At 44.0% G+C, this 15477-nt stretch overlaps 1 protein-coding gene across 1 annotated transcript in view; it reads left to right on the forward strand.

Annotated features, from left to right (window-relative positions):
- The window catches only part of LOC106592139 (multiple epidermal growth factor-like domains protein 10), a 665433-nt gene that overhangs the window by 428363 nt on the left and 221593 nt on the right, over nt 1-15477 (forward strand). The window contains exons 6-7 of the mRNA XM_082958003.1: nt 5184-5396; nt 6843-7017. Of these exons, the coding sequence (XP_082814129.1) occupies nt 5184-5396; nt 6843-7017 (388 nt within the window). The remainder of the gene's footprint in view (nt 1-5183; nt 5397-6842; nt 7018-15477) is intronic.

The following is a 15477-nucleotide window of genomic DNA, read 5'->3' on the forward strand; positions in this document are numbered from 1 at the left end:
TTGGTGTGCAGTAACAGGTGTATGAAGCTGGAGAACATGGCTCCATTGGTGTACAGTAACAGGTATATGAAGCTGTATGGAGAACATGGGTCCATTGGTGTACAGTAACAGGTATATGAAGCTGTATGGAGAACATGGCTCCATTGGTGTACAGTAACAGGTGTATGAAGCTGTATAGAGAACATGGCTCCATTGGCTTACAGTAACAGGTGTATGAAGCTGGAGAACATGGCTCCATTGGTGTACAGTAACAGGTGTATGAAGCTGGAGAACATGGCTCCATTGGTGTACAGTAACAGGTGTATGAAGCTGGAGAACATGGCTCCATTGGTGTACAGTAACAGGTGTATGAAGCTGGATAACATGGCTCCATTGGTGTACAGTAACAGGTATATGAAGCTGTATGGAGAACATGGCTCCATTGGTGTACATTAACAGGTATATGAAGCTGTATGGAGAACATGGGTCCATTGGTGTACAGTAACAGGTATTTAAAGCAGTATGGAGAACATGGCTCCATTGGTGTACAGTAACAGGTGTATGCAACTGTATGGAGAACATGGCTCCATTGGTGTACAGTAACAGGTATATGAAGCTGGAGAACATGGCTCAATTGGTGTACAGTAACAGGTGTATGAAGCTGGAGAACATGGCTCCATTGGTGTACAGTAACAGGTGTATGAAGCTGTATGGAGAACATGGCTCCATTGGTGTACAGCAACAGGTGTATGAAGCTGGAGAACATGGCTCCATTGGTGTACAGTAACAGGTGTATGAAGCTGGAGAACATGGGTCCATTGGTGTACAGTAACAGGTATATGAAGCTGGAGAACATGGCTCCATTGGTGTACAGTAACAGGTGTATGAAGCTGAAGAACATGGCTCCATTGGTGTACAGTAACAGGTGTATGAAGCTGGAGACCATGGCTCCATTGGTGTACAGTAACAGGTGTATGAAGCTGGAGAACATGGCTCCATTGGTGTACAGTAACAGGTGTATGAAGCTGTATGGAGAACATGGCTCCATTGGTGTACAGTAACAGGTATATGAAGCTGGAGAACATGGCTCCATTGGTGTACAGTAACAGGTATATGAAGCTGGAGAACATGGCTCCATTGCTGTACAGTAACAGGTGTATGAAGCTGTATGGAGAACATTGCTTCATTGGTGTACAGTAACAGGTATATGAAGCTGGAGAACATGGCTCCATTGGTGTACAGTAACAGGTGTATGAAGCTGGAGACCATGGCTCCATTGGTGTACAGTAACAGGTGTATGAAGCTGGAGACCATGGCTCCATTGGTGTACAGTAACAGGTGTATGAAGCTGGAGAACATTGCTCCATTGGTGTACAGTAACAGGTGTATGAAGCTGTATGGAGAACATGGCTCCATTGGCGTACAGTAACAGGTATATGAAGCTGGAGAACATGGCTCCATTGGTGTACAATAACAGGTATATGAAGCTGGAGAACATGGCTCCATTGGTGTACAGTAACAGGTGTATGAAGCTATATGAAGAACATGGCTTCATTGGTGTACAGTAACAGGTATATGAAGCTGGAGAACATGGCTCCATTGGTGTACAGTAACAGGTATTTGAAGCTGGAGAACATGGCTCCATTGGTGTACAGAAACAGGTGTATGAAGCTGTATGGAGAACATGGGTCCTTTGGTGTACAGTAACAGGTATATGAAGCTGTATGGAGAACATGGGTCCATTGGTGTACAGTAACAGGTATATGAAGCTGTATGGAGAACATGGCTCCATTGGTGTACAGTAACAGGTGTATGAAGCTGTATAGAGAACATGGCTCCATTGGTTTACAGTAATAGGTGTATGAAGCTGGAGATCATGGCTCCATTGGTGTACAGTAACAGGTGTATGAAGCTGGAGAACATGGCTCCATTGGTGTGCAGTAACAGGTGTATGAAGCTGGAGAACATGGCTCCATTGGTGTACAGTAACAGGTATATGAAGCTGTATGGAGAACATGGCTCCATTGGTGTACAGTAACAGGTATATGAAGCTGTATGGAGAACATGGCTCCATTGGTGTACAGTAACAGGTGTATGAAGCTGGAGAACATGGCTCCATTGGTTTACAGTAACAGGTGTATGAAGCTGGGGAACATGGCTCCATTGGTGTACAGTAACAGGTGTATGAAGCTGGAGAACATGGCTCCATTGGTGAGCAGTAACAGGTGTATGAAGCTGGAGAACATGGCTCCATTGGTGTACAGTAACAGGTATATGAAGCTGTATGGAGAACATGGCTCCATTGGTGTACATTAACAGGTATATGAAGCTGTATGGAGAACATGGGTCCATTGGTGTACAGTAACAGGTGTATGAAACTGTATGGAGAACATGGCTCCATTGGTGTACAGTAACAGGTATATGAAGCTGGAGAACATGGCTCCATTGTTGTACAGTAACAGGTATATGAAGCTGGAGAACATGGGTCCATTGGTGTACAGTAACAGGTGTATGAAGCTGGAGAACATTGCTCCATTGGTGTACAGTAACAGGTGTATGAAGCTGTATGGAGAACATGGCTCCATTGGCGTACAGTAACAGGTATATGAAGCTGGAGAACATGGCTCCATTGGTGTACAATAACAGGTATATGAAGCTGGAGAACATGGCTCCATTGGTGTACAGTAACAGGTGTATGAAGCTATATGAAGAACATGGCTTCATTGGTGTACAGTAACAGGTATATGAAGCTGGAGAACATGGCTCCATTGGTGTACAATAACAGGTATATGAAGCTGGAGAACATGGCTCCATTGGTGTACAGTAACAGGTGTATGAAGCTATATGAAGAACATGGCTTCATTGGTGTACAGTAACAGGTGTATGAAGCTGTATGGAGAACATGGGTCCATTGGTGTACAGTAACAGGTATATGAAGCTGTATGGAGAACATGGGTCCATTGGTGTACACTAACAGGTATATGAAGCTGTATGGAGAACATGGCTCCATTGGTGTACAGTAACAGGTGTATGAAGCTGTATAGAGAACATGGCTCCATTGGTTTACAGTAACAGGTGTATGAAGCTGGAGAACATTTCTCCATTGGTGTACAGTAACAGGTGTATGAAGCTGGAGAACATGACTCCATTGGTGTGCAGTAACAGGTGTATGAAGCTGGAGAACATGGCTCCATTGGTGTACAGTAACAGGTATATGAAGCTGGAGAACATGGCTCCATTGTTGTACAGTAACAGGTATATGAAGCTGGAGAACATGGGTCCATTGGTGTACAGTAACAGGTGTATGAAGCTGGAGAACATTGCTCCATTGGTGTACAGTAACAGGTGTATGAAGCTGTATGGAGAACATGGCTCCATTGGCGTACAGTAACAGGTATATGAAGCTGGAGAACATGGCTCCATTGGTGTACAATAACAGGTATATGAAGCTGGAGAACATGGCTCCATTGGTGTACAGTAACAGGTGTATGAAGCTATATGAAGAACATGGCTTCATTGGTGTACAGTAACAGGTATATGAAGCTGGAGAACATGGCTCCATTGGTGTACAATAACAGGTATATGAAGCTGGAGAACATGGCTCCATTGGTGTACAGTAACAGGTGTATGAAGCTATATGAAGAACATGGCTTCATTGGTGTACAGTAACAGGTGTATGAAGCTGTATGGAGAACATGGGTCCATTGGTGTACAGTAACAGGTATATGAAGCTGTATGGAGAACATGGGTCCATTGGTGTACACTAACAGGTATATGAAGCTGTATGGAGAACATGGCTCCATTGGTGTACAGTAACAGGTGTATGAAGCTGTATAGAGAACATGGCTCCATTGGTTTACAGTAACAGGTGTATGAAGCTGGAGAACATGGCTCCATTGGTGTACAGTAACAGGTGTATGAAGCTGGAGAACATGACTCCATTGGTGTGCAGTAACAGGTGTATGAAGCTGGAGAACATGGCTCCATTGGTGTACAGTAACAGGTATATGAAGCTGTATGGAGAACATGGGTCCATTGGTGTACAGTAACAGGTATATGAAGCTGTATGGAGAACATGGCTCCATTGGTGTACAGTAACAGGTGTATGAAGCTGTATAGAGAACATGGCTCCATTGGTTTACAGTAACAGGTGTATGAAGCTGGAGAACATGGCTCCATTGGTGTACAGTAACAGGTGTATGAAGCTGGAGAACATGGCTCCATTGGTGTGCAGTAACAGGTGTATGAAGCTGGAGAACATGGCTCCATTGGTGTACAGTAACAGGTATATGAAGCTGTATGGAGAACATGGCTCCATTGGTGTACATTAACAGGTATATGAAGCTGTATGGAGAACGTGGGTCCATTGGTGTACAGTAACAGATATATGAAGCTGTATGGAGAACATGGGTCCATTGGTGTACAGTAACAGATATATGAAGCTGTATGGAGAACATGGGTCCATTGGTGTACAGTAACAGGTGTATGAAGCTTTATGGAGAACATACCGTTTGGGACTGGAATGGGATCAGCTCATTACTAGTATATCATGTTGGTGTGGAGATAATGATGGGAACGTTGTAACCTGTAACCAGTAGAACAAATTGTTATGATAATGTTTGATGGTAATGTACTGTAGGTCCTGTGAGTTAGGGAGGTGGAACAGAGGCCAGATGGTTATGATAATGTTTGATGGTAATGTACTGTAGGTCCTGTGAGTTAGGGAGGTGGAACAGAGGCCAGATGGTTATGATAATGTATGATGGTAATGTACTGCAGGTCCTGTGAGTTAGGGAGGTGGAACAGAGGCCAGATGGTTATGATAATGTCTGATGGCAATGTACTGTAGGTCCTGTGAGTTAGGGAGGTGGAACAGAGGCCAGATGGTTATGATAATGGCTAGTGGTAATGTTTCTATGTGGTGTAATGAAAACTACACATGCCAGACTATTAACAACATGCTGTCTCTCCCCCCTTCTCTCACCCTCTCTCTCCCCCTCTCTCTCTCCCTCTCTGTCTCTCTCTCTTTCCTTTTATCTCCCTCTGTCTTTCTTTCTCTCTCCCACCTCTCTCTCGCTCTCGCTCTCTGTCTCTCTCTTTCTCTCTCCTTTTATCTCCCTCTCTCCCTCCGTCTGTCTGCCCCCCCTCTGTCTGCCCCCCTCTGTCCCCCCCCCTCTCTCTCCCCCGTCTCTCTCTCTCTCCAGATGTCAGGAGGAGTGTCCAGGAGGGTCGTACGGTCCTCAGTGTGCACATAAGTGTGACTGTCAGAACAGAGCGAGGTGTTACCATATCAACGGGGCCTGTCTGTGTGACGAGGGCTTCAAAGGTCCTAGCTGTCAGGACAGGTTCTGTCCCTCTGGACTATATGGACTCATCTGTGATAAACACTGCCCCTGTAACGCCTCAAACACACTCAGGTACCGTCAATATGGACTCATCTGTGATAAATACTGTCTCTGTAACACCTCAAACACACTCAGGTACCGTCTATACTGAATAATGCTGTTTTGAGATGAAGTAGTATTTCTTCAAACAGTGAAGGAGGATGATGAGGATGAGGAGGAGGAGGATGAAAGTTGGTAGATAATAAGTCTCCTGATTATTTTATTGAACATTTATTTAACTAGTCAAGTCAGTTAAGAACAAATTCTTATTTTCAATGACAGTCTAGGAACAGTGGGTTTACTACCTTGTTCAGGGGCAGAACGACAGATTTTTACCTTGTCAGCTCGGGGATTCAATCTAGCAACCTTTACGGTTACTGGTCAACACTCTAACCACTAGGCTACCTGCTGGTTACTGGCCCAACACTCTAACCACTAGGCTACCTGCTGGTTACTGGCCCAACACTCTAACCACTAGGCTACCTGCTGGTTACTGGCCCAACGCTCTAACCACTAGGCTACCTGCTGGTTACTAGTCCAACACTCTAACCACTAGGCTACCTGCTGGTTACTGGCCCAACACTCTAACCACTAGACTACCTGCTGGTTACTAGCCCAACACTCTAACCACTAGGCTACCTGCTGGTTACTGGCCCAACGCTCTAACCACTAGACTATCTGCTGGTTACTGGCCCAACGCTCTAACCACTAGGCTACCTGCCACCCCAATTATACATTTGAGATCAATGTTTGTTTTTAATCCTGTGTTTCATTACATACAGAATCGCTACGTGTTTAGCAGGGCGGTTGGCACTGTAAAAAACAACCTATTTACAAAATAGTTTCCTTGAAAGAACAGTGGTCTGATGGCCCAACACCAGTAAAACATCTCCTCTCCAATAGATCATGTTCATGGCTGTGTTAACATAAACATACCTGAGTTGGAAGTTGAACGTTGTTCTGACTAAGAGGAATGACCCAGGTGTTGTTGGGGTGCTCTGCTACACATTCAGCAGCCAGCCAGTACAGTCTCTGAGGACCTGAGGGAGATGTCTCTATTCTACTGTTCTTCTGCTGTACAGGTTCAACTATTCATGGATTCAGGTAGAAAGGGTTCTATAATGTAACCAATAAGTGTTCTTCAAAGGGTTCTCCTATGGGGACAGCTGAAGAACCCCTGTAGGTACTAGATAGAACCTTTTTTTCTAAGAGTGTATCAGCAGACAGATAATCTATCATGAGCCTCCTCTCCTCTCCTCTCTTCTCTTCTCCTCTCTTCTCCTCTATCCTCCTCTCTCCTCCTCTCTTCTCCTCTCTTCTCCTCTCTCCTCCTCACTCCTCCTCTCTTCTCCTCTCTTCTCCTCTCTCCTCCTCTCTTCTCCTCTCCTCTCTCCTCCTCTCTCCTCTCTCCTCCTCTCCTCTCCTCTCCTCTCTTCTCCTCTCTTCTCCTCTCTCTTCTTCTCTGTTCTTCATTCCCAGCTGCCATCCGTTGTCGGGGGAGTGTGCGTGTGCGGCAGGGTGGGCGGGCTTGTTCTGCAACGAGACCTGTCCGTCAGGTTACTATGGCGAGGGATGTAAGGAGGCGTGTGTGTGTACCAACGGAGCCGACTGTGAGGGCATCAGCGGAGCCTGCGTCTGTGCCCCCGGGTACATGGTGAGTAGATGGTGCAGGACACACTATACCCACTGTACACCTGTACTTAGGGAACGTTTTTATTAAACTTCTTAGGAAGCTTTAGGACAGTAGTTGAAAGTGAAATGCGTCATTACTAATTGCTTAATGGATTTGAACTGTTTTTGTGTGGGTCGTCAGAACAGAACTTCAGGTAGAACCCTGCCAAGCAGCAGATGGGGAAATAGACAGGCAGTCTTGGACTGGAGAGATGCAGTACAGCACCATACCAGACAGTTTACTATATTATATTATTATTACTGTACTATACTACTGTACTGTATACACTATTATTATTATTACTGTACTATACTACTATACTGTATACATTATTATTATTACTGTACTATACTACTATACTGTATACACTATTATTATTATTACTGTACTATACTACTATACTGTATACACTATTATTATTATTACTGTACTATACTACTATACTGTATACATTATTATTATTATTACTATACTTTACAAAGCTTTAGTCTGTACCCCAAATGACACCCAATTCCCTATATAGTGGTACTACTATAGACCAGAGTCCTATTCCCTATATAGTAGTACTACTATAGACCAGAGCCCTATTCCCTATATAGTGTTCTACTATAGACCAGAGCCCTATTCTCTATATAGTAGTACTACTATAGACCAGAGCCCTATTCCCTATATAGTGTTCTACTATAGACCAGAGCCCTATTCCTTATATAGTGCACTACTATAGACCAGAGCCCTATTCCCTATATAGTGGTACTACTATTGACCAGAGCCCTATTCCCTATATAGTGCACTACTATAGACCAGAGTCCTATTCCCTATATAGTGGTACTACTATAGACCAGAGCCCTATTCCCTATATAGTGGTACTACTATAGACCAGAGCCCTATTCCCTATATAGTGGTACTACTATAGACCAGAGCCCTATTCCCTATATAGTGCACTACTATAGACCAGGGCCCTATTCCCTATATAGTGGTACTACTATAGACCAGAGCCCTATTCCCTATATAGTGGTACTACTATAGACCAGAGCCCTATTCCCTATATAGTGTACTACTATAGACCAGAGCCCTATTCCCTATATAGTGGTACTTCTATAGACCAGAGCCCTATTCCCTATATAGTGCACTACTATAGACCAGGGCCCTATTCCCTATATAGTGGTACTACTATAGACCAGAGCCCTATTCCCTATATAGTGGTATTACTATAGACCAGAGCCCTATTCCCTATATAGTGTACTACTATAGACCAGAGCACTATTCCCTATATAGTGGTACTACTATAGACCAGGGCCCTATTCCCTATATAGTGGTACTACTATAGACCAGAGCCCTATTCCCTATATAGTGGTACTACTATAGACCAGAGCCCTATTCCCTATATAGTGGTACTACTATAGACCAGAGCCCTATTCCCTATATAGTGGTACTACTATAGACCAGGGCCCTATTCCCTATATAGTGGTACTACTATAGACCAGAGCCCTATTCCCTATATAGTGGTACTACTATAGACCAGAGCCATATTCCCTATATAGTGGTACTACTATAGACCAGGGCCCTGTTCCCTATATAGTGGTACTACTATAGACCAGAGCCCTATTCCCTATATAGTGTACTACTATAGACCAGAGCCCTATTCCCTATATAGTGGTACTACTATAGACCAGAGTCCTATTCCCTATATAGTGGTACTACTATAGACCAGAGTCCTATTCCCTATATAGTGGTACTACTATAGACCAGAGCCCTATTCCCTATATAGTGTATGTCACGGTTGTCGTAATGATTGGACCAAGGTGCAGCGGGAACGTGTATACTCATCTTCTTTATTTATTGAAAAGAAGGAAAACCAAAAGAAACACGTATACAAAAACAAGGACCGACACTAAACAGTCCTGTCAGGTGCACAGACACAAAACAGGAGACAACTACCCACAAATCCCATAACAAAAACACCCCTATACATAGGACCTTCAATCAGAGGCAACGAGGAACAGCTGCCTCCAATTGAAGGTCAATCAACAAACCTTAAACATAGAAATAGAAAGACTAGACTGAACATAGAAATACACTAACCTAGAACATAGACCAAAAACCCCGGAACACTCTAAACAAACACCCCTCTTACATAATAACATAGCCCAACAAACCCCGAAACACTCTAAACAAACACCCCCCTGCCATGTCCTGACCAAACTACAGTAACAAATAACCCCTTTACTGGTCAGGACGTGACAGTGTACTACCTTAGACCAGGGCCCTATTCCCGATATAGTGCACTACTTTTGACCAGAACCCATGACCACAAGTAGTGCACTATATGGCGAATATGGTGCCATTTGAGACGTACCCCATTATCTATTAGGTGAACCTTAATGAAGCATCATTTCCCCTTCACTCTGAGAGATGTACTGTAGATGTCAATGGAAGAGATGGTAGCTTTGAGATGTACTGTAGATGTCAATGGAAGAGATGGTAGCTTTGAGTGGGACTGTGATCAACCAGATGTACTGAATGTACCAGGGCAGGGCTGTGACCCCAGCTTCACTCACAGCCTGTTGTACCAAATGGCACCTTATAGGGAGAAGAGGAGGCATTTGGGACGCAGACTCTTTGCTACAGGGAGACGGGGAGAGATGGAATGAGATGAGTCTGTCCTGTAGCACGACACAGTTAACTACCCTGAACCCTAAGTGTACAGACAGAAACACACACACACACACACACACACACACACACACACACACACACACACACACACACACACACACACACACACACACACACACACACACACACACACACACACACACACACACAAACCCAGACACACACATATTCACCTGCACAGTGCGGCCCTTAGTGCCAGAGGAACACAGTCTGTTTGTTAACAGAGAGGAGAGGAGGAGAGGAGGAGAGGAACACAGTCTGTTTGTTAACAGAGAGGAGAGGAGGAGAGGAACACAGTCTGTTTGTTAACAGAGAGAGGAGAGGAGGAGAGGAACACAGTCTGTTTGTTAACAGACAGAGAGGAGGAGAGGCGGAGAGGAACACAGTCTGTTTGTTAACAGAGAGGAGAGGAGGAGAGGAACACAGTATGTTTGTTAACAGAGAGGAGAGGAGAGGAGGAGAGGAACACAGTATTTTTGTTAACAGTCAGAGAGGAGGAGAGGAACACAGTCTGTTTGTTAACAGAGAGAGGAGAGGAGGAGAGGAACACAGTCTGTTTGTTAACAGAGAGGAGAGGAGGAGAGGAACACAGTCTGTTTGTTAAGAGAGAGGAGAGGAGGAGAGGAACACAGTCTGTTTGTTAACAGAGAGGAGAGGAGGAGAGGAACACAGTCTGTTTGTTAACAGAGAGAGGAGAGGAGGAGTGGAACACAGTCTGTTTGTTAACAGAGAGGAGAGGAGGAGAGGAACACAGTCTGTTTGTTAACAGAGAGGAGAGGAGGAGAGGAACACAGTCTGTTTGTTAACAGACAGAGAGGAGAGGAGGAGAGGAACACATTATGTTTGTTAACAGAGAGGAGAGGAGGAGAGGAACACAGTCTGTTTGGTAACAGAGAGAGGAGAGGAGGAGAGGCACACAATCTGTATGTTAACAGAGAGGCGAGGAAGAGAGGAACACAGTCTGTTTGTTAACAGACAGAGATGAGAGGAGGAGAGGAACACAGTCTGTTTGTTAACAGAGAGAGGAGAGGAGGAGAGGAACACAGTCTGTTTGTTAACAGAGAGAGGAGAGGAGGAGAGGAACACAGTCTGTTTGTTCACAGAGAGAGGAGAGGAGGAGAGGAACACAGTCTGTTTCTTAACAGAGAGGAGAGGAGGAGAGGAACACAGTCTGTTTGTTAACAGAGAGAGGAGAGGAGGAGAGGAACACAGTCTGTTTGTTAACAGAGAGGAGAGGAGGAGAGGAACACAGTCTGTTTGTTAACAGAAAGAGGAGAGGAGGAGAGGAACACAGTCTGTTTGTTAACAGAGAGGAGAGGAGGAGAGGAACACAGTCTGTTTGGTAACAGAGAGAGGAGAGGAGGAGAGGAACACAGTCTGTATGTTAACAGAGAGGCGAGGAAGAGAGGAACACAGTCTGTTTGTTAAGAGAGAGGAGAGGAGGAGAGGAACACAGTCTGTTTGTTAACAGACAGAGAGGAGAGGAGGAGAGGAACACATTATGTTTGTTAACAGAGAGGAGAGGAGGAGAGGAACACAGTCTGTTTGTTAACAGAGAGGAGAGGAGGAGAGGAACACAGTCTGTTTGGTAACAGAGAGAGGAGGAGAGGAGAGGAGGAGAGGAACACAGTATTTTTGTTAACAGTCAGAGAGGAGGAGAGGAACACAGTCTGTTTGTTAACAGAGAGAGGAGAGGAGGAGAGGAACACAGTCTGTTTGTTAACAGAGAGGAGAGGAGGAGAGGAACACAGTCTGTTTGTTAAGAGAGAGGAGAGGAGGAGAGGAACACAGTCTGTTTGTTAACAGACAGAGAGGAGAGGAGGAGAGGAACACATTATGTTTGTTAACAGAGAGGAGAGGAGGAGAGGAACACAGTCTGTTTGGTAACAGAGAGAGGAGAGGAGGAGAGGAACACAGTCTGTATGTTAACAGAGAGGCGAGGAAGAGAGGAACACAGTCTGTTTGTTAACAGACAGAGAGGAGAGGAGGAGAGGAACACTGTCTGTTTGTTAACAGGGAGGAGAGGAGGAGAGGAACACAGTATGTTTGTTAACAGAGAGAGGAGAGGAGGAGAGGAACACAGTATGTTTGTTAACAGAGAGGAGAGGAGGAGAGGAACACAGTCTGTTTGTTAACAGACAGAGAGGAGAGGAGGAGAGGAACACAGTCTGTTTGTTAACAGAGAGGAGAGGAGGAGAGGAACACAGTCTGTTTGTTAACAGACAGAGAGGAGAGGAGGAGAGGAACACAGTCTGTTTGTTAACAGAGAGGAGAGGAGGAGAGGAACACAGTATGTTTGTTAACAGAGAGAGGAGAGGAGGAGAGGTACACAGTCTGTTTGTTAACAGAGAGTAGAGGAGGGGAGGAACACAGTCTGAGGCCTCACTGTATTTCTATTTTTGACAACTTTTACTTCACTACATTCCTAAAGAATATAATGTACTTTTTACTCCATACATTTTCCCTGACACCCAAAGGTACTCGTTACATTTTGAATGTTTAGCTGGACAGGAAAATTGTTCAATTCACGCACATATCAAGAGAATATCCCTGGTCGTCCCTACAGCCTCTGATCTGGTGGACTCACTAAACACATGCTTGGTTTGTAAATGATGTCTGAGTGTTGGAGCATGCCCCTGGCTATTTGTAAATTAAAAACACAAGAAAATTATGCCGTCTGGTTTGCTTTATATAATTTGAAATGATTTATACTTTAACTTTTGATACTTAAGTATATTTTAGCAGTTATATTTATTTTTGGTACTTCAGTATATTTAGAAACAAATACTTTTAGACTTTTATTCAAGTCGTATTTTACCAGGTGACTTTCACTTTTACTGGAGTCATTTTCTATTAAGGTATCTTTACTTCTACACGCACGCACGCACGCACACACACACACACACACACACACACACACACACACACACACACACACACACACACACACACACACACACACACACACACACACACACACACACACACACACACACACACACACACACACACACACACACACACACACACACACACACACACACACACACACACGTGATGACAACATGAAGGTTGTGTGGTGGACTGAAGTGGGATGATGTAACCGCGTGCTAAACAGTAAAAGTCTATTGTAACCTCTTTGCAATAAGGAACTGAGACCAAAAGCTCCAGAGAAGTTTCAAGTGTTTATTACCCAGGATGCCGTCAGCTGAGTGCCCCCGTTTAGAAAGCCCACAACATATTATATACTCTTCCCTTGTAGGCGTCACCTCCCCAGCTATCCATTTTATGACCCTAGTGAGTTTCCCTCCATTCCCCTGTGGAATGTCCATGGTCCTCTCTTTGTTTAGTCAGAATCACAACCCGTCCATCTTCATCCTGGGCCTGACCCCGCTCTCTGACCCCGCTCTCTGATCCCGCTCTCTGACCCCGCTCTCTGACCCCGCTCTCTGATCCCGCTCTCTGATCCCGCTCTCTGACCCCGCTCTCTGACCCCGCTCTCTGATCCTGGGCAATTTCCTCTTCTCTGATTAGGTCAACATTTCTAAATTAGCATAAGCACAGTTTCATGGTCTAAACTCCATTCATACCCACAGTAATCATTCACTAAACAGGATATAAACAGTGTCATGGTCTAAACTCCATTCATACCCACAGTAATCATTCACTAAACAGGATACAAACAGTGTCATGGTCTAAACTCCATTCATACTCACAGTAATCATTCACTAAACAGGATGCAAACAGTGTCATGGTCTAAACTCCATTCATACCCACAGTAATCATTCACTAAACCGGATACAAACAGTGTCATGGTCTAAACTCCATTCATACCCACAGTAATCATTCACTAAACAGGATGAAAACAGTGTCATGGTCTAAACTCCATTCATACTCACAGTAATCATTCACTAAACCGGATACAAACAGTGTCATTGTCACATTCTTCTTCGTCAGATGATAAAGAAAAATCATTGTCGGACCAAAACGCAGCAGGGTTATGTGCACTCATCTTCTTTTATTGAATTGGCAAAGAAGTGGAACCAAAATAAACACAAAACACAATGACGAATAACAGGCCGGTAAGGCATTCAGGCTATACCTAGCACAATCTCCCACAAATTACCAAAACAAACACATACCTATTTATAGAACCTCTCAATCAGAGGCAACGAGAAAACACCTGCCTCCAATTGAGGGTTCAACCCCCCAATTAACTAAACATAGAAACACAAACGACTAGACTAAACCTAGAAATACATAAACAAGAACATTGCCCAAAACCCGGAATAAATAAATCAAACACCCTTCTAAACAACCAACCACCCCGAACCACATAAAACAAATACCCCCTGCCACGTCCTGACCAAACTACAATACAAATAACCCCTATACTGGTCAGGACATGACAGTCATGGTCTAAACTCCATTCATACTCACAGTAATCATTCACTAAACAGGATATAAACAGTGTCATGGTCTAAACTCCATTCATACCCACAGTAATCATTCACTAAACAGAATACAAACAGTGTCATGGTCTAAACTCCATTCATACTCACAGTAATCATTCACTAAACAGGATACAAACAGTGTCATGGTCTAAACTCCATTCATACTCACAGTAATCATTCACTAAACAGGATGCAAACAGTGTCATGGTCTAAACTCCATTCATACCCACAGTAATCATTCACTAAACAGGATGCAAACAGTGTCATGGTCTAAACTCCATTCATACCCACAGTAATCATTCACTAAACAGGATACAAACAGTGTCATGGTCTAAACTCCATTCATACTCACAGTAATCATTCACTAAACAGGATACAAACAGTGTCATGGTCTAAACTCCATTCATACTCACAGTAATCATTCACTAAACAGAATACAAACAGTGTCATGGTCTAAACTCCATTCATACTCACAGTAATCATTCACTAAACAGGATACAAACAGTGTCATGGTCTAAACTCCATTCATACCCACAGTAATCATTCACTAAACAGGATACAAACAGTGTCATGGTCTAAACTCCATTCATACTCACAGTAATCATTCACTAAACAGGATACAAACAGTGTCATGGTCTAAACTCCATTCATACTCACAGTAATCATTCACTAAACCGGATACAAACAGTGTCATGGTCTAAACTCCATTCATACTCACAGTAATCATTCACTAAACAGAATCTCTTCCATTGACATCTACTGAACCCTACTGTAGTCATCTCTAGTGCTTTCTCCAGGACTACCGTCTACTGAACCCTACTGTAGTCATCTCTAGTGCTTTCTCCAGGACTACCGTCTACTGAACCCTACTGTAGTCATCTCTAGTGCTTTCTCCAGGACTACCGTCTACTGAACCCTACTGTAGTCATCTCTAGTGCTTTCTCCAGGACTACCGTCTACTGAACCCTACTGTAGTCATCTCTAGTGCTTTCTCCAGGACTACCATCTACTGAACCCTACTGTAGTCATCTCTAGTTCTTTCTCCAGGACTACCGTCTACTGAACCCTACTGTAGTCATCTCTAGTTCTTTCTCCTGGACTACCGTCTACTGAACCCTACTGTAGTCATCTCTAGTGCTTTCTCCAGGACTACCGTCTACTGAACCCTACTGTAGTCATCTCTAGTTCTTTCTCCAGGACTACCGTCTACTGAACCCTACTGTAGTCATCTCTAGTTCTTTCTCCAGGACTACCGTCTACTGAACCCTACTGTAGTCATCTCTAGTTCTTTCTCCTGGACTACCGTCTACTG

The sequence above is a fragment of the Salmo salar genome, chromosome 11, assembly GCF_965601325.2.
Source record: "Salmo salar chromosome 11, fSalSal1, whole genome shotgun sequence".
Classification (NCBI taxonomy): Eukaryota; Metazoa; Chordata; class Actinopteri; order Salmoniformes; family Salmonidae; genus Salmo; species Salmo salar.